General features: G+C 47.9%; 1 protein-coding gene across 1 annotated transcript in view; it reads right to left on the bottom strand.

Annotated features, from left to right (window-relative positions):
• Positions 1-23,380, bottom strand: part of LOC139811036 (roundabout homolog 2) — a 95,578-nt gene that overhangs the window by 16,654 nt on the left and 55,544 nt on the right. Inside the window, exon 3 of the mRNA XM_071775050.1 lies at positions 2,795-2,948. Coding sequence (XP_071631151.1) covers positions 2,795-2,948 — 154 coding nt within the window. The remainder of the gene's footprint in view (positions 1-2,794; positions 2,949-23,380) is intronic.

Here is a 23,380-nt window from a genome sequence, read left to right as displayed (position 1 = left end):
GAGAAAGCAGAGGAGAGAAGCGCGGTCTCGGCGTTCCGATACGGTCGGATTTAATTCCTATCGGTTGTCCTAATTTATCGCGGCTTCGGGCTTCCATCGGTAAATCCGGCGCGGGGACGGATGGTGGTGATGGAGGAGGAGAAACAAGGGGGGGGGAGAAGAAGTAAGGGGGAAACGGGAGGAGACGGGGGTTTCCGCGGGCCGCCGCAACGGAGGAGAGTACCCTATTGATCGAGACGAAGGAGAGGAAAATAGCCGTCGAAACGAGCGAGCGAATGAACGAGCGTGTGCGAGTTCCCGTTTCGTTTCGTTTCGTTTTCGAGGCGCGAGGGACCTCGTCGTCGGGGAGAGAAAAAAAATGTCTCCATTCTCGGTTTCCGTCGGCTTTGCGCCTCCGCCCCCTTGGAAATCCGAAAGGAACAGAGGAGAGAAAAAAGGGAAAATCGTATGTCACGTGCTCCCGGGTCAAAACGTGGGTACCGCCGCGTCCCATAGAGGACGGAAATCCATAAAAGAAAGAAAGAAGGAGTGTGCCGGGATCCCCGAGAGCGTTAAGCCAACGTGTACAATACGGTGTAAAGCGACGGGTGTAAATGGAAGTAATTACGTGAAATAGAGGAAAACCGAACCGTGCGCGGCGATAACATTCCGCGCGTGACGATGAAACAACGCGGGAATAAAAATCGCAGCGGAGCTAATCAATTAATAATTTATTAAGTCGATAAATTACCCTCAACTTTTTATGCTCCGCGTCCTCGCGCTGAAACATCGCAGATAAATTTCTCCTTAATCCCCATGTTTTTTTTTCTTCATCGCGCATTGGAGAACTTTGGTAATAAGAGTCCTTTTTTTATTCTTATCTCCAGACGGAGTTTCGCCGATCGGAAGGGAGGTCGCGCGAGGGTTTGCGCCGACATTCCCTCCTGAGAAGAAGAGAGAGACGACGCAACGAGAGGGGGCGAGATCGCGGCGCGAAAAAAACTAAGAGGCGTTCAGCGCCCCATGAAAGTTTGATCGAGTCGATCCACGGGGATTCGGGGGAGAAAAAAATCACCCGTTCCGAGATACGAATGGCAAGAGGCGGAGGAGCGCGCGGAAGTGCGCGCGGGTCGTTACAACGAGGTGGCTCGCGCAAGCGTACGCTTAAAAGCTTGATCCTGGAGGAAGAGGGAACGCGAGAAGGAGAAAGCCAGTGTGAGAGAGAGGAGGAAGAGGGACGGACAGGGAGGAAGAGGGAGGAAAGGTAAAATTCGTACCCCGCCGAATTTATGCGCCGATTCCTAACACCGGAGCTTGAGTTGCGAGTCTCCCGAGTCTGTTTCTCGGTTCGGTTACACACGCTTTCGGATAGCGCGATCATTGGGAACAACAAGTAGGCAAATACGGGGCACTTCCTCTCGCAATTCCGCGCTTTATTATATGTACCTACAATACATCGAATATCATTGTATGATTTATTAAAACCGATAAGCCTCAGCGGGAAATTTTATTGACACGTCGCGCAATGGATTTACTTCCGATTGATGAAAATATTATCAGCGACGGAGTTAAATACAGAAATATTCAATTCGCGTCATTGAGCGCCCGCAAATAGAAACGGATGATGTTTAAATCCGAGCCGATAAATGCAGTAATTTAATCTTCCGGCTCTTTTTTCATTTTAATTACAAAATAAACGTGTAATAGAGAGACTATGATACGTTTAGATATTACGTTTTAATTTGTAGGAAAGGATATTTTAATGTGCAACCGATCGACGAGTCGTGGTGTCGAGATGAATCTTCGGTCCATCGTCATGAGGAACCTACGCTTAAACCGAGACTTCGAAAAAGCGAAGGCGAGATAACCGTCCGTTGGTGCGGCGGTGTTTGATATGATTTTTTTTGTTCCGGCGACATCCCTTTTACCCCGGCGCGTCGCTGTTAGAATTAAGTTAATCCGGAGTTCCATCTCTCTCCTCCCTCTCTACCCTTTTGCACCCTCTCTTTCTCTCTCTCTCTCTCTCGTCTATAAAAGTAGATTACCCGGCCGTAATCCCGCGAGCATAAAAGTTGCTCTTACTGCTGCGAGACATTATTGCGTGTGGAGAGACACACAGGGCAAAATTCCCGTATAGGCGCTTCCTCATACGTACCGGCGCGGTGCGACGTTGCAATTTAATCGGGAATGGGCGAGTTTGAAGCGGATGCGACGGCGGATGCGCTCGCGCTTTTAAAGGGCTCGCAAATTGCGAACGGGAGGGATATATTTATTATTGTTTTACCATTCGTTCGAGGTACCCAAGTGACAAGATCGAATTAATCGCCATACCGCGGCCGAGCGAACGAAGCGCGCGTCAAAACACTCCGCGCTTATTTTCGGGTGGATTTAATTTCCCGCTATTTACTTGCTTATGTTTATCGCAGCGGTCGCACGGTTCTCTCTTCGCGCAGTTTATTTATTAACATTGCAACATTCGGTGTAACCATCTGAACCGTCCGTCTCGTCCGCTCAGCGCTAACGACTCGGACGACAATCGGACAAAGGTATAGGAAGAAGCAAAAGGAAGCTCCGCGGCTTAAAGTCATTTTCACGCGGCAGCTGCTGCACCGAATTTACGGCGACGGGGCCCCGGCCGTGGCCCGTGATGGTCTCTCCACGCCGGCAAAATAGTCGACCCCGCATTTAATCATTACCGCTTTTTCGCTTCGCGTCGGGCGTGCAATTTCGTTGCGTTTTCGGCCGTCGCCGTCGTCGCGGTGTGTCAGACGAAATTCAAAGGGACCAGGACCCGCGGGTCACAAAGAAAGCTCACCGTTTTGTCGCTTCCAAGTCTATTATGTGACCGTTCCTCTTCCAATGGAGGGTCGGCTCCGGATGGCCGCGAGGCGGTCCGCACTCCAGCAAAGCCGTCTCCCCGGCGGCGACCCTCGTGTTCTGCGGCTCCGCGCGGAACTCATCCCGCAGCACTGCAACAGACAACAACCCGTCACGATGATGCACCGTTGCATTACAAAAGACACTACGTTGCCAGTCGTCCGTCTGGAAAGCGGACAATACTTCCCCGCGCGCAACTGGGACAACAGGGAGAGACGTGACAACAGGGGGAGCGAAAGAGCGCTTGTACTTTTTGTTTTTTTTTTCTTTTCTTTTTTTTTCAGACGGACGGAAGTAGGGCATTCTTACATTTATATTTTTTCCATCCTTTATTATCAAAGTCATTTTATTGAAATCATTTTGATATCGACTTACTCCCTGAGGGTGTCATAACTACGTTCGGTTTGAAGCGCGCTCTGAAGTTTTAACAAGCTTTCACAAAAGTCATCCGATTTTTCACTCGTGTACCGCGAGCGCGGAACTAGGACAAACTAAAATGAATTTCAAATACCCCGCGATGGGTCCGGGGAAACAACTGAAAAAAAAGGAGACATATTCTTGGGTGACCGGGACGTCTCGTTATTCTAGTCGGATCTCATGTGTGAATAATTCTCTGTTGAAATCGCAGAGCGCGCCGTAATATTTTAATTCAGTTTTTCGGTAACGTTCATTTACGTTTCAGAAACTCCACTTTCGATAAAGTCTCTCAAGATTTCTCTATATAAAATTACTTGGACAGGGTTCAGATAAGGAAACTCAAACAGCAGCTATTTCGAATGGAGAATATTTCCAGAATACCCATGCGTCTTTAGAAATTTGTGTATGAAAAGAACTAGATGCCCTATTCAGTCTTTGTAAGAATACGGAGAGAAAGAGATGAATAAAAGCGTTTTATATATATTCTGTAAATGTGAAAATATTTAGAAGTTGACATTATTCCTACGTTAACAGGAGAATTCTAAATCGGGGTCGCCCCGCATAGATTAAGGCTTATATTTGAATTGTAAACCAAAAGTTACAAAACTGCGCGATATAAGGGGAAACGGAGATGCATGCCATCGGGTGCATTGCCGGGTTAAGCGTGGAATGACTACGGAATGAGACTGCGAGAAACACGCAGCGTCAAGCACGAAGCCCGCCGCGTGCTGCCAGCCTGGAAGCTACGAATTGAAATTTGAGACAAACCGAGGGAAAGAGAACGAAAAAGGGAGAGTCGGTAGAGAGTGAGAGAGGAGCGGGGGAGGGGTAAAGAAAGAAAGAGAGAGAGAGAGAGAGAGAGCTCTCGACAGAAGAAAGGTCGCTTTCATAGACGGCAAGGACGGTTTGAAAAACGTGGGTCGCTATCTCGGGTCCCGAGACCCTAACGATTCCGACGGTGAATCAAATGTAACGCAATTTCTCAGAAAACGAGGGGGGGAGGGAGATAAAGGGATCGACTCCGTCCTCGAGTCCACGTAGTCCGTCTCTCTCGGTCCCGGGTCCAGCTTTCAACCCCTTTCGCCGTGTCGCAGTGGCACTCTGTAAACTTTCCCCGGGAGTGACGTGAGCGCAGGAGAGGTCGGGACCCACCCTCCTCCTCCTCCTCCTCTCCTCTCTTCTCCTCTCCTCGCGTCCTTTGCTCTTCCAATCCTCCGCGGTCCGCTGTGTGTACCTTATACGGTATATACCGAATTCACGTGAATCCCATAGGCTACGCGCGCGCACGCGGCAACGTGAAAAATGAGGATTGCGCCCCCGTGGGCCAAGTATACGTCACGTAAATAGGTACACGGTGCATACGGAATCAGGATCAGGATCGGGATCAGGCGCGCTCTTTATAGCCTGGGGTTTTCCGGATTATTCGAGGCTCCTACTGTCTCAATCTAAAAGGATATAAGATAGCGAGTGGATAAATGCGCATGCGAAATGGGAGCGCAAAACGGCTTTCTAGAATCGATTACGGCAATTGCGAGACACTGAATTTATTTCTTCTCCAAATAGTAGAATTGTAATGGAATTGTAATGGAATTATTTAAGCGTGTGTTTAACGATCTAACAATTACTGTTTCTTTTTTTATTAAACGGAAAATATTGCCTTACGTCAACTACAGTGTTATATTTCTGTACCTTAGAGATAAAGAATCGCATTTTCAGTTTATTTCCGGTCAAAATGGAGTTAATACATTTTTCAATATACCAGGAGCTTAAATTGTATAACGGTAAAGCGTCTTATTTCTATTATTACTAGTTCCCAAGATATATATACATTGGAAAAAGTTATATCGAAAATTTTTATAGTACCTTAATTTTAGTCAGGTACAGCACGTATTGGCGGATGTGCTATTAAACATTCAGTTATTATATACTTAATTAAAAACTCAATAAATCAAGTCGCCACTTTTATTTTGTATCTAAAAAAAAAATACACCACTTTCCTATTAAAAACTTTAAACCTTGTTACCTCTAAATTCACGATAATGGAAATGCGATTCTTTACCTCTAAGATACAGATTTATGATTTATATTTATCTGCTACACTTTACCGTCGCTTCTCTGTGATTTCCTGAAGTAAAAAAAAGAACTGGGCGAATTAAGTACTAATAAAAGGCAGTCGTAACTCCTCGCGGTATCTTTTTAAATCTTCATTGCCGTGTCTAGACTACCGATATGACATATGCAGATTAAGATCTTATTGGAGTCGTTCTCATTAGCGCCGGTCTCTGCTACTTTTTTGCGCGACAGCGCGCATTTTACGGGCGGTCATCGTCGACCGGGCGGGCGGAGCGGAGCGCGCGCGGTGAAGAAAATCTCAATCTCGCGTCGCGGATCTCGTTTACATTTACATAGAGCGGGACTCTCGAATCGATAATGTGACACGGTCGGGCGGTGCGCGCGCGAATGTCGCGACATTACACGGGCGCGCGCGTATCGGAGCCGCGGGGCTAAAATTAGACCGCGCGGCGGCAAAATTATCTGGTCGTGTATACTACGTATCCGTGCCCGCATTTACATAGGAATAGCGCGCGCGTAAGGAGCCGCTTTATTTATGCCGCGAGCGCCGAACCGCGCGCGCCGTTTGTTGTCACGCGATCCCCGGCTCTCGGCGGAGAGACGCTCGCACACCCCTATATACCCGCCGCCGTCTCGCGTGGCATTTCTGGTCCTGGTTCGGGGACGAAAACGGCAAATGGTCGGCGCGAAACCACGTACGGGAATTAACTCGCGCCGCGGCCGGTTGCGATTTACTGATCGCGCCGAAAGGCTTCCCTCTGCGAGAGCGAGAGCGAGAGCGAGAGAGAGAGAGAGAGAGAGAGAGAGAGAGCCGCGCGTCTCCCTACGCGAGCGATCGATATCATCGCAGCACTCCCGGGCATCCCGCCGCCGAATCCCCGAGTGTGTTTTCTGTGCCAACGACCGCGCATAATCGATACTTCACAGTTCGAGCCGCAGAGAGGAGAGTAAAAAAAAAAAGAGAGAGAATCAAAAGAGAAATCATTTTATCGGTCGCGTCGGAAGCGCGCCGTTCCTACAATCGGCATGCGAACGCACACCGCGACCACATATCCCGGCGTCGCGGATCGTTAGCCGCCGTAAACTATACACACGCACGTTGTACGTCTCTACTCGATACACGCACGGGATAGACCGGGGAAGTACACGCGTATATACACGGAGGGCTCACGCACATCGCCACTTCCCTTCCGTGTAATGCCGTTAATTTGGTATTGTAGGCGATCGTGGCTAATGGTTTCCAGCCGGGAGCGGAGTATCGACCAAATTTCGATGACGCCGTATTATCATCGTGCTGAATGCGCTTTAATGAAGCGTGGATCCAGTCGTATAACGAATGTCTAACGATCCCCGGCCCAATTGTGGAACAAGAAATCGGCGACATCGTCGCGCAACCACGGGCGAGCGAGCGTGTCACTTTCGCCGAAATGTTTAGACGGCGGAGCGAAACTTCGTCAAGGGGGTCGTTGGTCAAGAAGAAACGTGTCGCGAAACAAAGGGGCGAAACGGCCAAACTTTGGCACTATTAGCGCCGACGAGACACGGGGTGTTTCGCGCGGTTTCACGGGCTTTCTATGGGAAATCAACGATCCTCTCCCGGGACTACGATCCTACTTGGTTTAAACTTGCCTAGGTCGATTTTTAAAGCAAATATTAGGATACGAATACCTTCGCGAATCGTAAGCGGATTCTTTAACTTCACTTCATCTCATTTTATGCAATGTAAATATATTAAATATTTGATGGCAAAATTGCAAGAAATATGCAGACGTTTAACTTTGTCAATCAAAAATTACTTTTTATCGTTAAAAAATAAAATGTGAAAATAAAAATTCGATTTCTCTAGATATTCTAATATCTCATAATGTCTCACTATTTTTAACATAAGAATTGATAATGTGAAGGTCTAAAAAATTTAATGTCAAAAATTGCAAGAAATAAGCAAACGATTAACTTCTCGGCAAACAAACATTATTTTTCCATATTTCAAAGAATCTATTGTTGGAAAATAAAATGTGAGGATAAACATTCGATTTGTAATATTCTAATAGCTCATAATGTCTCACTATTTTTAACATAAAAATTCATAATGTTCTGACATGTTAAAACATCCTTTCATGAGCGAGCCATTTCGAAGAGCAGCTTCCCTCTTGCACGATCGCCGGGGTCCAATTAGCTCGAGATACGCGTCTCCGTTTGCGGTATCGGCGATCGCACTCATCAACGTCCGTCACGTCGCTTTCGGTCCCTCGTTCGCAGGATAATTCCAGTCGGGCAATTACTTAGTCGGCCATTCGTCGGCGTTACGTTAAGCGCTCGAACGGACGTCATCGTCCGACTCTCTCTCTTTCTCTCTCTCCCCCTCTCCTTCTCTCACGCTCATCCTCTCTCTAATTGAGCCTGAATGGCGGGCTCGAGATATCGCGCTAATAGCACCTAAAGCTCCTTGCTTTTCGTTAAAGTCTTTCGAGCACGATGATTCCTGCCCGCCGCACCGCCGGCGGGAGATGAGACTATTTCCGCGTGTTTTTCCTTCTCTCTCTCTCTCTCCCCCTCTCTCTCTCTATCTCTCTCTCTCTCTCTCTCTCTTTCGCGAGCAAACGCTGGGCGGAAGTTAAAGACGCTAGTTGCCGGCAGTTGGTGGCGAGTGAGTCGCTCTGGCGAAATCTAATCCAAGTTTATACGTGCTTCCAGTCCAATTAGGTACAAGTAGGCACCGGAGCGCGAGGCAACAGCGGCGGCGGCGGCGGCAGCGACGGGGCGGCTGCCGCGTCGTCGTCTTGGGACGCGATCCACGTTTCCGTAATAACGACGTTTACGCGACGGGGGGATGGGCGAGGGGGAGGGAGAGGAAAACTGCGCGCGTGTACGCGAGTAAAGTGCGATGGGTTATCCCCCGGCGGGTACGAGCATTCGGTGCTTTAAAGCTCGTAAAGTTCGACAGTAACCGGCCCGCTCTTATTTCGTCGAACTTGGAAGTCTCGTCCGACTTTTCGTCGTCGTCCTCTCCTTCGATTCCGTCCTTCCCCCTGCAGCCCTTTAATCCCCGGGCGCGCGCGCGCGACGATATTACACTCGCTATATAGTGTGTCGCATCAGCTGGGCGTAACGAGGCTCATCGTTTCTCGGTGAAAAGTTATCAACGGCCCTAACGACGAATCTGTTGGAACTGCGGCGGTACACTTTCAACGTAAAATCTCTTCTCAGCTAGTATTTTTGCCCGAAGCACGTTGTAATGCGCGGACACTTTATCCTCGAGTCGTTCCTTAACAAATTTTTAACAAAAGAAATTGTGCCTCGAAGTATCTCGCGAACTTTCGTTAAATTAAAATCCATCTGGAATTAAAAAAAAAAAAGGAGAGACGAGAGAGGAGAGGAAGGCTTCTGTCGTTTTATACACATTTCTGAAATTTAATGCCGAAGTATAATGCGTTATATTAAAACGTTAATATATAATAGCCATTTTATTCGCTTTTTCGCCAAATATGTAAAGTACCTTTGCATGATCTTCCCTGAAAAAAGGCTTAATAAATGGGGCTCTCACAAAGCGCCTTTTACATCTTAAAGTCGGTTTCTCAAAAAAACGATATCCCGGAGAAAACGAGCCGCCTGTCGCCGTTACTCTCTGCTGCCTCAACCTGTCGTCTTATTACTCTCTCGCTCTCCCCCACTCTCCGACATTCTCTGCGCCGCGCCGCCCCGCCGTTTCTTAACTACTCGTCCAAAGGGATAAGCGGTCGAGCCTTATCCTCCACGGTAATGAGACAGCGGGCGGTACTTGGAAACCCTTGCAACGAAAGGAAAAGAGATCAGGGGGAGGGAGTGAGTAGTGCGGCGCGTAAGCAAACGACCTCCAATTAACAGATGTTGGATTTGGAGCGAAAGAATTGAAGGGTCCTTCCCGCACTTCTGCGCCCCCGTTGTTCTACGCGCGCTACGGGCCAACTAATGAGAATGCCATGCACTCTTTTTGCGGAGCGAGCGGACGTGCGCGCACGTGCTCGTGACATACAGGGTGCGAGCAAAATCTGCGGCCCCCACACACACACCGCGCTCCGAAAGTTGGGGAAGGTTTTTGCGAATACGAAATGAGCGTCGCGCTTATCTCGCGCTTAACGCCGGGATTATCATCACGCTCGAACGCCTCGCGAGGCGATTCTTCGTCGTCCGGGAACCTCGCGCGTCTGCACTCGCGGCGTGTAAATCTCAGGCGCGGGTGAGCTACGGCGGAGGAACGTCGTGCTAATTTGCATTAATAAATAATATGAATATGCAGCGACGTCTGTAGTAATAATAGAATATCGATCGGTGCGATACCTGTTACGTCGCGATACACCCAGCTATTACTTATCGTTCCTCCCACGGGAAGTTTAACGCTACTCTCGCGACGATCGATGTATCTCGACACGACAAGAGGGGTAACTTTGGAGAGGAGGTATTTGCGGAGTCATGTTTACGCAAACTTGTCCCGTTCTTCCTTCCATTTTTTTTTTGGTCGTTGTGCTCGTGCTACCTTCTTGCGAAGTTTCGTCGCGCGAGTTGCGGTACACGTTTTACTTACACCCTGTATACATAACGACGACGAAGACGAGGAGGAAGACGACGACGAGGAGGACATGAGCGAGTAGCTAGACGTCCAGGCATGTACGAGCGTAACCATCTGCGCGCGACAAGGGGGTCGGGGGAGACACGGAGCGCAACCCTCGTCGGTATACGGGTGTGGACCGAGAACCATCTAGGAACGCTTGTACTCCCTTGCTTGCCAGAATGCACGGCACTTGACCAGCTTGGAGAATCGAGAGGGAGAATCGCAGAGGAGAGAGACACGGAGAGAGGGAGACGCAAAGAGCAAAGGGAGAGAGAGAGAGAAAGGGAGCTCGAATATTGCTCGGACGCCGCGTAGCAAATGACGGGAATGTAACGACGAGAGAATAAAGCGTTCATCGGGATAACGGAGGATTCCAAGCGATCCGGTGCACCCCAAGGCCTCTACAAACCTCACATCAATCTTTTCCTTTCATCGATGGATCATACACGAGAGTGAGGCACGAGTTGCGTGCGTGCGCGATTATTTCCTCCGACATTCTATTATTTTTTCGATTATCTCGTTCTCTTTATTATTTGATTTAGCTCGTAGAATCCAAGTTAATCTTTTATAAATAATAGGCCAGATAAGAAACGTTCATATACACAAGCCGGAGACATTTTAAATGAAGCATAATTTTCTCGTAGGCACACGACTCTCATATTCGTTGTATAAGAATGGGGGGACGCTAATTCTACTCGGGGGCGCTCTTTAACGTAGAATTACGCACAACTTTTAATTCCAAACGGGCGTGTTATGCACGCCCCGCGCAAATCAACGTCAACACGTCAAACGCCCACCGCGATGAAAGGGTTAATCGCTCACGTCGCAACATTTTGGCTCGCGCTTAGAGATGTATGTTTAGGCCCGTCGGTCGTGGCGTGCCGCGCTGATACAAACAACGGTCGCTTATTCTACATCAATCGCGGATATCGTGTTCGTTTATTTCCTTCCCAACTGCGATAAAGAATCTCGGGCTATATTTTCACGCAACCGCGCTCCGGAGTTGTACGGTGATATGCAGCGCTATCGCGTTATCCAACCGAGCAGCAAGAACGAGAACTTTCGAAGTCTGACTCTTAACCCTTTCCGGTTCAGCGGTTTCAATTTACGTCACCTACATTGTATCTTCTATACCGGAACCGACGTGGCGTTTAACTGCGGAGCTCTCGCAGGCGAGAGAGAGTCTTCGAATAACGAACTTTCACGTACACGAAACGTGCGAACACACGTACGTATAACTGGGGTTCACCCGAAATAAAGTACAGAAAAAATATTTGCGCACACCTTGAGAATCGATTCGCCGGAGATCAAATCCGCCAATTAGCGAGTAAACGGTCCTCGCTTGTGCAGCCGGGGCTTGCGCAACCGTTTGTTTAAAATCATTAGTGGCCCTCCTACCGGAGCGGAGCTCCGAGGCTTGCACACGAAACCCATCGTTAGTGGTTAGAGAAGGATCTGCGACTAACGGATCGCGCGCTACACTGTATTCCGGGTCCAATCCCCGGTCTTTATTTAACCGAAGTATCTGCTCCGGGGATTTGGGTCCCCGACGAACGGGGTTAATTGAAAAATCCGCTCGCACGTGTCCGACGGCGTTACAAGTGTGAGATATTACCTCTTCTTGGCTCTATAATCGCGTTATATTCTCGATCCCGTCTCATTTGAATTCGTGAGCGCCGCGAGGACGAATCGAATCAGGGTTTTCGAGGATAAATCGCGGCGAAATCGAGGTGGATGAAGCACGGGTGAATTTTTTAAGTTGCCTTAAGCTAGAGCAACGACGAGATAACAGAGAGAGAGAGCCTTTTTAATAATTCACGAACGAGCGTGTTTCAGTACGAGGATTTTATGTTATAAAACGCGTCTCTCTCCTCTCCGTGACGCGCGCGCGCAGCGGCTGTCATTACGAGTATTACGACGAAGGGCGGTTGTTGTAAACGAAGTTACCCCGTGGAGAAGCTTGTGTGCGAGCTGAAAAATTTCCCGGGATGACCAAAGCATTCGCGAGAGATGAGAGCGCGCGCACGCGTAACGCCGGCCGGGCCTGCGCTATTTCTTAACGCGGATCATCGTCGTTGCCATGCGTCGCGGAAAAAGCCTCCTTTCCGGTCTGTATACACACACAAACACACACAGACACACACGCACATACCGCGCCGTCTCGTAAATCTCCTCCGCGCGGCTTCCACCGCCGTGTGCGCGAAGAATAGCCCGCATTGAATGCTCGCATAAACGATATTTATCGGCGTCGCGTTCGACGATGTTCGCCGCGACAATCGAGCGGCCTCATATTTGTTCGCGTGCGTTAAAGCACCGTGGAAGATGTAGGTACTCGGGGCTCGTGTTTTATCCATTAGACGCCGCTATTGCGCCTGGCGTGTCGTGAAAATATTCACGATCCAAAGCGGAGAGTGACGCGGCGACCGGATCCAAAGGCGGAATCGGAATTGATAAAACAAATTTTACTCGATATTTTTATTCTCTCCTCTCGCTGTTGTGTAAATAAAGAAAATACCATTCCAATCAATTCGCGTTATCTTTAGCGGGCTATCGGAAAATAACTAAAAATATACAAAATGTAAAGCGATTTTTAGATTCGTTCGAACACAATCTGCTTTTATCAAAATACCTTCTTTGCCTCAATATTTCATTTTTTTAAAGAGGCGCCGAGGGGAGAGCGAAGCGGACGGACGTATCGAGTTAATGCTTTTAGACGACAATTTAATTCAATTGATACGCTTCCGGAATGGACTTCCGGAGACGGGCGGAGAGGAGATTAAAGAGGTACACGCGTGTACCGCTATATCTATACGTATAAGCGCTCATCGAGATGCTATTCAACGGCGCGCGCGAGATGCTGCACCGCGAGAAAGAATCGAATTGCGCTTCCTCCGCGCGAGTGCACCCACCGCACACGCCATCATCGGCGCGCATTCCATCCAGGCTCCCGAGTACGTGTATACGAGGCCGCGAACGCGAACCGAGCCGCTTTATACCCGCGCTACCGAGAGATAAAACGAGGGAGGAAGAGGAAGAAAGAAAGAGAGAGAGAGAGAGAGAGAGAGAGAGGAGGAAGGAGAGCATGCGGTACAGTCGTTCTCGAGCTAAGAGAGCGCGTACCATATTCGATATAATTAAAGTGCATAAATAAGCACAATGGTACAAGGAGACTCCGGCGGCCGGTCGGCGCGAGACGGTGCGCAGCGCAGCCTACCTATTCGCCGCCGAAGAGGTAGGCGAGCAAGAAAGGTAAGAGAGTATTCAATGCAAATGCCCGCGGAGAGTTTCTTCTTCGGCCGGCACGACCGCGTGCTGCGCCGAGATCTCTCTCTCTCTCTCTCTCTCTCTCCTCCTCTTCTCCCCCTCTGGGTCTTTCTTTCTTTCTTTCTCCGCTCGCTGCATCCGCGCGGCTACTACGCGTACATATACATACGTGTACGTACGTACGTGGAGGCCCGTATACGGGCCGCGCGCGATACGCTCGATCGAGGAGGAGGCCCTGTGGGCGAACGCCTGCCTACCTGCACGCGCGTTATAAGCCACTCTCCACCGGAAGGCTATCGAATCTGGATTTATCTTCCTCCTCGATTTATACTTGCGCGCATTACTCTCTCACACATACACATACACACACACACAAATGCCATGTCTGATTCGCCGGTCATTATCTGCACCGTGCCGCGCGTTTCGCCGCGGGCCCGCGCGGCTTTGCATTTTCAACGTGTCGGTCGGACGGAATACGCAAGCACGCCGCGCCGCCGTCATCCGACGCCGATGCCGCGCTCTCTCTCTCTCTCTCTCGCGCGTCTCGCGGGGATTCACTGCGATATGCACCGGAATGGATGCACACCGGTCGGTCGCTCGGTCCACCGGGGCTCGCCTCTCCCGACGTGTCGGATATGATACGGCGTCGTGTTATACAGGGTGGTTGCGAATCAAGAAAGATATTTCGCGATTCCGTCTATGGCTCTGCTTTTCGCGGCTTGCCGTCGGAATCTATTGGGACTCTATCGAATACTTTCTTTTCGAGTCTTCTCTCTAAAACGAATCTTCTCTAAAAATTTCATAGAATTTCATAAATCCTTGCGAAAACACGACGGCGCGCGTACGGCTTTTCATAATATTTATAGGAAGCGTATCAAAAGCGCGGAGATTTCGATCAATATAAAATTTTATATATTGGCGTTCTTAATCCTAACCAAATATATATATATATATATATATATATATATATATATATATATATATATATATATATAAAACACGTTTGTGTAAATAAAAACGTCAAGATTACGTTCTCGAACAAATTTATTTTTTCAAGGAAGCTAGGAGATTGATTTGATTAATTTTAATATACTTGTATAATGTATAATACGGAGCAGGGCTGCGTTTAAACGATATACTTTAGCATGTTCTCGAGATAATTAGCATTTTCACCGCTACCGACCTTTTCCAGCGACAAACGTTATCTCGACGGAAGATCTTAGAAAAAAAAAAAATCCTCTCACATTTTTTAATTAATTTCCTTCTTCCTCCCGAGGGTCGAAATGCCTAACGGCACGGCGGAAAATATTCCGGTCTGATTTCCAAAGTGTTGTGTATCCGTAACGACCGTCATAAACTTAAAAGCCTAGGACGGGCTAACACGCCAGAACGTTAGAGGGTGCGCGCACGGGTTACGTGTTCGCTTAAATGGAGACATTTTTTAATGTTCATGGACCGTCGTCGACCCCGGCATTGCGAGTCCAGGCCCTTATAAGTCGCGTACCCTACCCCCCCTCGTCCTCGCGTCGCGACGACCAGCCGCGCTAACGCGAGGATTAAAATCGGCGCGACGCGCGCGGCTAGTAAATCTGGTCGGGCAACAATGTGATTAAGTTGCAGATAAACCGTCGCATGTTGCGCCGCCGCGCGCATTTATTGCGAGATACGTGAAAAATTATTTTCCCGGGGCGCGCGGAAAAAATGCGTTTTCCCGGTGCCGCCGCCGTTGCCGCGGCCGCGAGACCGACGGGAAATTGTATCGCGGATATTGTTTTGTTTCGCGGATTCGCAATGCCCGGCTTTTTACACAGTTCACCGTATTTACGCGGCAGCCGGAGCGAGAGATGCTACCCGACAGAGAGTAGCTGGATTGTCAACACCCCCCCGATACCGTTTGCCCAAGCCACCCGCGAATGTTTTCGATCGGGATTTGAAACCGATATAATGCCTGGCGAATGCAATTTCCGATATGCTACCAATACGAAGAGATACGCCTTAGATCATATTTTCGCGGATTTATGTAAAGTGCAAATTTTTAAACTTTCATTGAAATTACATTCGGATGGGGGCCCTGGCGTATCTCGGAGTATCCTTGCAGTATCCTGCTTCTTCCTCAAATCCAACTGAATAACTGGATCGTCGAGAAAATACCCTCCGCGATATAAACAATATGACGGAAAACGTTCGAAGATTAAATCTCCGGTTATCGACGAGAAGCACGTCTCACGACGATTCTCCCGTTCTTACCGAAACAGGACGTGGATATACGGGACGACGTCTTCCCGGGATTACGGAAAAGTCGCTCCTCTCTCGAAGCCGGAGAGAATCTTGGACGGCGTATAAGTTATACGTAGAGGGCTTTTCGGCGGAGAGGACGCGATATCGAGCGAACGCGAAAAGTGCGCAATTATAGCCGACCCATTTTCCCCGGGGACAATATAAACGCGCGCGCGGGAAAACGCGGGCTGGAATCTAGCCAAATCCCGACGGAGGAGCGCGGGGTTTTCTATTCCTACTTACGGTCGTCGCTCCGTTAAAGTCGGCTTAAGTTGAGCAAGGTCGCGCGAGTGCGCAAATTTATTGCCGGTCCGCGACAGCGTCTCCGACGGCTGCGCCGCCGCGCCGGGAATGCGGTTCCGTAAAAGTGCGTACGCCTATTCCGCCGCGGTCCTGACAGAAGCCTTCTTCTCCGCGCCGCCGGTATTCGAGGGTAAATGCGTTGACCCGTTGCGAGAGCGAGAGAGAAACAGAGAGGTCACGACGAGCCGCGAATGTTGCGCTCAAATGAAGATTATGAAGAAACTCACGAGAGAGAGACATGTATCATTTTTCAACGAGAAGCTCGGTCTTCGAGAAGATAACGAGATCTGTAGCTTTACACGGGTTTCTTACATTCGTATTATCATCCTCGTTATTTCGAGATATTTACGGATGACAATTGTCTCGAGGATTATCTGCATCGAGTTGACTTCGAAACTCGCGAGAAGTTTCTAATTATTATTCTTGATAAATTCTTTTCCTGAAATGTTTAGACTTGTTAGTAGTAGGTTTTGCATAGTCACCAACGGTTTCGAAGCGTTTGTAGATAAAAGAAAGCGGACGAGAGAGTTGAAGTATTCTGGCTCAAACGCGTATCGAAAGGCGATGTTTTCAATTGTGTATGCGGTGCTCTCCAGGTTCACCGCACTTCCTTTTATCTTGGGATATACCGCGGGCCCCTCGCGGTTAGTAATAAAACGCTTTGTGCGTGGCTCCGGCACTATCTCACTCTCGTATTTGTGCCGTTATTATCGCGGCGTGATAAAGCGTGATGAAGCGGGACATGTCTGACGTACGTTAATAATGTCAGTTCGAATCACTGGGTTACTCCCAGTTCTTGTTATTCGTGTATTTACGCTCGTCGCTCGTAGTTTAAAACGCAATTTCTCAAAGATGCCGTTGTTAGTAGGTCACAGCTTTGCGCCAAGTTAATAAATCCGATTGGGAATTCATTTATCTAAAGGGATACCCAAGCCCCTGGAACGTTTGATATTTAGGACAAACTGCAATCCTTCGTTTCTCTAAAAAAAAAATAATAATAATACTTAAGTAATCCACCTAAAAAGAAAGAAGTAATGACCTATCGGTTTCTCGGTGAGAACGGAAAGAAAAGCTTTCCCTGGATATAATCGAGAGGAACATCATGTACGACAATACTTGAAACTACACAACTCAATTCACGTCGCTCGCTTTGTCGCGCCAGCGCGCGATAAACTCCGGGACAATTCCCGTGTGCTGCCGCAAAGATTTCCCGACGATTCCACCGCGTTAAAACTCCTCTCGAAGTTAGCAAAAAGCGATCCGAGCGAGTGCGCTCGAGGGGTTAATCGATCGCGCTTTTCACACCCGGGAGATGATACGCGCGGCGCCGCTCGGCCACTGGCTGTGCCAGCCGAGTGGAGAAAAGTCAAGAGTGCGGATAGTTGCCCGCTTGTTTGACGATAATGAAAACTTTCTCTCGGCTTTCTGTGGCCGGCCGGCTGGCTGGGATTTAGAAATAGCCCTGCCGGTTCGCTCGATGCGGCGCGGCGTGGCGCGGCGGCGGGTAGAGTGGACTTTTCATCAGCGTGACGCGCGATTGTCCCCGTCCGGTCATTTATTTAATCTTCCCCGGTAATCGAGCCGTGCGAGTATTGTTTTATTGGAGTGTATACCGCGGCTCGATGAAATGCGTTATCGTCGGACGGCGAGCGCGAATATAATGCCGCGCCCATTACTTAACGCAATTTGGTCGCGATAATAATGCACATACACACATGAGATATGGAGTGCGAGATCGACGAGATCGGCGTGCAAACGACACCTTGTTATCACTGCGTATAATTACTGTTACTACTATTTATTGTATTTACTGCGCGTCCCGCTGCTTTTCTCGTCGTCGCGCGCTCAGTTAGATTTATATAATCAAATCCTCTCGGACGTTTTCACGTCCGGACGAAGCTCCGGGTGCGGAAGATTTCCCCGGAATTAAACAACGTGGATAGGATTTATATAAAAAAAATACACGAAACTCGTTCGGGACAGTTTATTTTCATATATCTTACGGTCCCGCGAAAATATTCGCGTAGAATGAAATGGGTCGAGTTAGTTTTGCCCAGGACTGTTGGGACTGTTTTTTAAATCCGTCGAATCCGCTCTGGGGCACGCGGTTAAAAAACACTCGCCGCCGCAGCCTGTCGTCTTTCCTTTCGGGCTGCGCCCTAACGCGCGGCGTATCCGAAGTTCATGAAAATCGGTGAGTGAGAGACAGACGCGACAGTCCGCGCGCGGGTCGGACGTGCGTTTCCTTGTTGGCTCGTCGACGTCGCGGCAAAATTCGTGGCGCGAACATAAACACGCGGTGATCCGCGTCTCGGCTCTTCGTAAAGGGCCCGCCGCCGCCGCCGCCGTCGCGCGATGGGGGCAGATGCCGGGGTTCGTTTACGTTTCGGTATCCTGTCGACGGAAATAGAGCCTGCCCGCAGCGCGGCAGCTCTCTCTCCTTGATATTTTTTCTTCTCTCTTTTATTTTTGTTTGCGCACCTCGATACGAGCGCGCCCGGCGCGTCGTTTTCTCTCCCTTCGAAAAGTTCTCTTTCCCGACCGCACAATTCTTTTTACGAGTAGAGACTAAACAGTTGTACGAGACTAATGCATCGGGACACGTCCCCGCGTCCCCGGTAAAGGACGACCGCCGAGGGATTCAGCGGGGGCGAGAGACCGAGAAGAAACGTTGACGAGGACCAAAAAATAGATGCACTTGGTCGTTTCGGCTCCACGCTTCGTCCGCGCGCGCGCGCGTAGTCGTCGTCGTCGTCGTCCGTAATAAAACGTCGCATTTGCGCGAGACGCGCTGCGGAATTTCGTCCCCCCCGGCTTCGCCGAAAAGTATGCATGCATGCCGGGCGTACCATAGCCGCGCGCGCGGCAATATTCGCGAGGGAAATATACGAAATGGTCTCTCCAGGAAAATAGCGTGTGCTTTCATTCCCGAACAAGTTTGGGCGGGCGCGAAATTTTTCCCCGGCGCGGGCGCAAGTTTCAACGTCGTATGTCATCGCGAAATCACGCAAAAACTAATATTCCGTGCGTTACGATTGACGCGCACGACGTCGTAACGTCGACGTTCTGTATCGATATAAAAATTATACGGTTTTTTTTTTTTATATCTATAATCGGCGCGTCGCGACGGCTTTTATATGTACCGACCATAAAACTGTGCGTCACTGTATCGACGTAAAATAGAACATGGACATTTCGCGTTACCAATGTAAAAAAAATCAAACATTTTAAAATAAATAGAAAAAAAAAAAATTATGTGATAATAAAAAATTTCATGTAAACACAGTGTGAAGATAAAAATTACAAAAATGTGAGATACTAAAAATCAGATAGAGATGATACTGTAAAATTGAAAAAGATCCGTAGCCGAAAATGATTCATGACTAAAAGGAAGGTAAAAAAAAAGAACTGGAAGGTAGAGATGAAATATGATATTGTGCCTCGCGGGGCTCAAATAACCATAAAAATACCAAAACCAATGTTTTTAAATCCCAGTCCATAATATCTAGGAGACCACTATATCTCTCGTTTCGGAAAAAAAAGCAAGAAAAAAAATGCAATTTACGGTAAAGGCAAATTAGCAGACGTGCGTCTTACGATGCAAATTAACGAATCTAATTAGCAGTAAGGACTTTAATCGATCCTACTGGCAATGATTATAAAATCGTTGCAACGAATAATCGTCATGACAAATCGTCACGCAGTTTCGACCAGATTTTGGTCCTTCTAAAATTGATGTAATTTAGATGCTTATATTATATTCCTATTTGAATAATTTAACAAATTAACGAACTGTAAACGAATAAGATTTGAAAGAAAAAAAAAACAGTTTTTTTTCGGCGGATCAATCGTGTAGCGTGGAACGTACAAAATCCATCCCGTCATCCCGAGAGCGAAAATGGCAATCTCCGAGTGCCGGAGATGCCGGTGCTCGTCGCCGGACGCGACGCCGGGCTCCTCTCTCCTCTGTCCTCTCTCGCTAGCTTTTTGGTAAACGGCGCGACAACGGGCTTTCGCTCTCGCGCGCTCGTACGAGCGAGGCGAGCGAACGCGTTCTGCCTCGGCCACCGATCCGGTATGCCCACGGATTTGGTATAAATAGAAGCACGACGTGCCCCGCGCACGGCTCTCATCCGCCCGGGCCCCCGCGTCCTCCGCCACGACGCCGGCTAATAGACAACGATAGCCCTTCTTCCCCGAGAGACAGCTGTAGTTTTCCCTCTCTCTCCCTCTCCCTCTCTCGCACTCGCTCTCGGACGCGGCTCGAAAGAGCTCGCGTATGTAAGAGAGAACATCCAAGGAGAGTGCATTTCTCCGCGCCGTGTGATCTCGACGTACGAAGACAACGAAGACGACGACGACGACGACGACGATGAGAGCGTCTTTCTAATTTTATGTGGAGAGCGCCGAGAGAGCGTGAACAGCTGTCTCGCGATCAAGCTGTCGTCCGGCACTTTATCTCCGAGCTGCTTTACGCGAAACTCGCACGTTCTCCCCCTCCGCGCGCGGCGGCGGCGGCCGAGACCTTAATTCGCGCCCAAAACACCCATCGTCATCGGGGATTTCGAGCGATTCGATCCCCGATTTGTGTTGCCTCGTTCGCGAGTCTTAATAGCGCCGATCCGCGGAGAGGAACGTCTGTCCGTTCTGCAGAATGTGAATTACGGTTTCCGGGCAAAAAATTGAGAATATACTTGGGACTATTGACAAATCGGTTTAGCTTCTGCCGCCGTGAACATACATTACTATAAACCGCTTACTATACTGTTAAGGATTAAGCAAGTGTGTTGCTGTTGCATTGCGTATATAAAGCGAAATCTGGATTTAATGTTCCCTCGGCTTAATGAAATCGTATGTAGTAAATATCCCCGGCGATTCCGGCTAAAATTCTATTTAAAGGACGCGCTATTTCCGCGCCCCGCGCCGGCCGGTTTTAGTAAATCTCCATTTGACGAGGACTCGGTATTTGGTATGAAAATAAATCGATGCTGTAAATCTCGTAGCTCGATTTAGTGCGAAATTTGGGATAATCTGGCGAGCGCACACGTCCCGCCTAGATAGCACGCTAACAAATCATCAGATTTTATATTTCCACCCTTCAACATTTGAAATTATTCAGTTGCCTGGATACGCGGCACTCGCGGATTTTGCATAAAATATTTCATTACAAAAAATTTCCGCATTATATTATTCCGGCCGCAAAAATAATTCATTTGCGGCTATTAATATGAAACACTTTTGGCGGGCGTATGTTTCGCTACGATAATTTCATAGTATAATTAAAATTAACTGACATATGTTAGCTCTTTACATTTATGTTGCCATAACATGCAATAACTTTTTAATTTCTCATACAAAAGCCGCCTCTTTCATTAACCTCACTGTAAAATTTTGCCGCGGGCGCCCAGCGGCACCAAAATTCGTTCTAGCCGCGCGCGCGCGCGCACGGGCAGAACACGAGTGCGCGAGAGGATGTCTCTTCAAAAAGTGATTCTGCGGTGGCTCGATTCAGCGAAAGAGAATCTAATCTTCCCGGGCCTCGTAAAATCGGGGCTTCATGAGCGCAATTTACAAACGCGAAAGAGCCCCCGGGATCGAAGTTCCTCTGTGTCTCTCTCGCCTTCTTGTCTAGATACTTCGCAGGTTCGTGTATAACGCCCGGCAAGCTCGTTACCGGTTACGGGTTCCTTGACTTATTAGTCCGCTCGCGGGTTCCGCTTTGCGCGCCAGGAACACGCAACCGCGCGGTGGACCATATGGCACATCGCTCGTTTCTCACGTCTCTCTCGTTATCACTGTCTCTCTCGCGTCGTTACTCTTCCCGCGTTATCATCCCTCACCGACGGCTATAATGATTATTTCGCCTCCTCTCTTGGCGGCGGGCGCGGGAGCGATCAAAGAATGACCCCTCGTATACGGCGCGGGTGATGAAAGAGTCTTGAAGAAGGAGCATTAGAAGATTAGAGATATTTAATCAAAAAGCTCTCCCGAAGACATTTAATTTAACACTCGAGCATAGAGAAAATTCTCCTATTTCGTTAATGATAAACGAAAAGAAATTAGCGTCTGTACACGGCTGCAATTTCAAGTTGTAAATAAAAGTTGAATTTCTTTGGATTGTAAAATTCGAGAATGTAATCGTCATTTTAATTCTGCTTATTGTTTTCAATGTAGCATCTAAAAACTAAAGATGGGCGAATAAATAATTTTTTATGTCGAATCGAATTTTATTTTCTCCGAATTTTCTCTTTCGAATTCGAATCGTTGAAATATAATTTTTAATTAACAATATAATCATTATTAGATTGAATTTTAACACGTAAATAATAAGAGAATATTTTTATGTGTAATACAAGTTCTTTTTAAAGCAAAAAAATATATTTAAATATTTAATATAAAATTAATAAAATATATTTTTTAATGTTGCAGTAACTGAAACAATTAGGCGAAAAATAAATTATTAAAATACTCTAAAGTAATATCCAATAACATTATCCAATTACATACATAAAAATTAAAATAAAATAATACAGTTTATTTTATCATCAATATTCATGGTTTACTATTTTTTTTGTGCATATTCATACTTTTATTTACAATTTGATCGGATCACAGAACATGTAAAAAAATTAAAAATAAACTTTTTTACTACTACTTGGTCGCTCAGTGAGTGATTGTGATACTGAAATTGCACCTAACATAACGGTACTTTTGTTTATTAACGGGAAATACGATTTTATGAAATTGACAATACATATCATTCGTATTCAAACATTTCGAACCATCTAGATACGAAATTTTTAAACAGTTCGGATTCGATTCGTAATCGAATAGCTTGCACATCTATAATAAAGACACTTTCAATATAATAAGACGTTAATATTTTTATTAATTTATGAAAGAAAAAGATAATAAAAGTATCAGTATGCCCGAAACGCTCAAAGATTAATTCCAAGTTTAAGGTCAAGATTTTAGGTGGATACGCACGATACAGCCTCTCAGATCTTAAACGAGAGAAGGCCGGTGCGGGCGAAACGCGCGGAGGGGAAGGGGAACCGCCGATTTTTATCGGGGTAGTCGTCGGGCTGTTTTCGAAAACAGGAAAAAAAAAGAGGGGAAAAGGAAATAATTGAAAGACCTCGGGCCGCGATCGACGCGAATAAAGCGCTCGGCCGAACGGGCGGGCGGGAGCGCGCGCGCGCTCTCGGAAGAAATGCGTCGGGTAATCAGTCTTCTAGATCTCGATAGTTTTCTCCAGCCCCGAGTCTTCCGTTTACCTCTCGCTCTCCCTATCTAGATTCAGCCGAGCGCCGCCGCCGGCGAGAAATATACCGGCGCGCGCGGGCCGGTATCTTGAATCTTGGCGTTTATTCGTTTATCGGTACCATTCGGCCGGCTCGGAGAGCGCAGGGCTCTCTCTCTCTCTGGCGCGCGATTCCGCCTTGACGTACGTAGACTCGCATGAAAGGAAGCGGCAATTTGTATCTGCAACTCCACCTCTGCTTCCCGTACTGCCGCCCGAGCCGACAAACCACGGAAAACTGACGCAAGAAGGTACCCCGCGGGAGAATAACTGACAGACTTGGACGGAGGTTCCGACGG

This window comes from Temnothorax longispinosus, chromosome 4 (genome assembly GCF_030848805.1).
Source record: "Temnothorax longispinosus isolate EJ_2023e chromosome 4, Tlon_JGU_v1, whole genome shotgun sequence".
Lineage (NCBI taxonomy): Eukaryota > Metazoa > Arthropoda > Insecta > Hymenoptera > Formicidae > Temnothorax > Temnothorax longispinosus.
The sequence above is the reverse complement of the archived record's forward strand: the minus strand, read 5'-3'. Positions and strand labels throughout refer to the sequence as shown.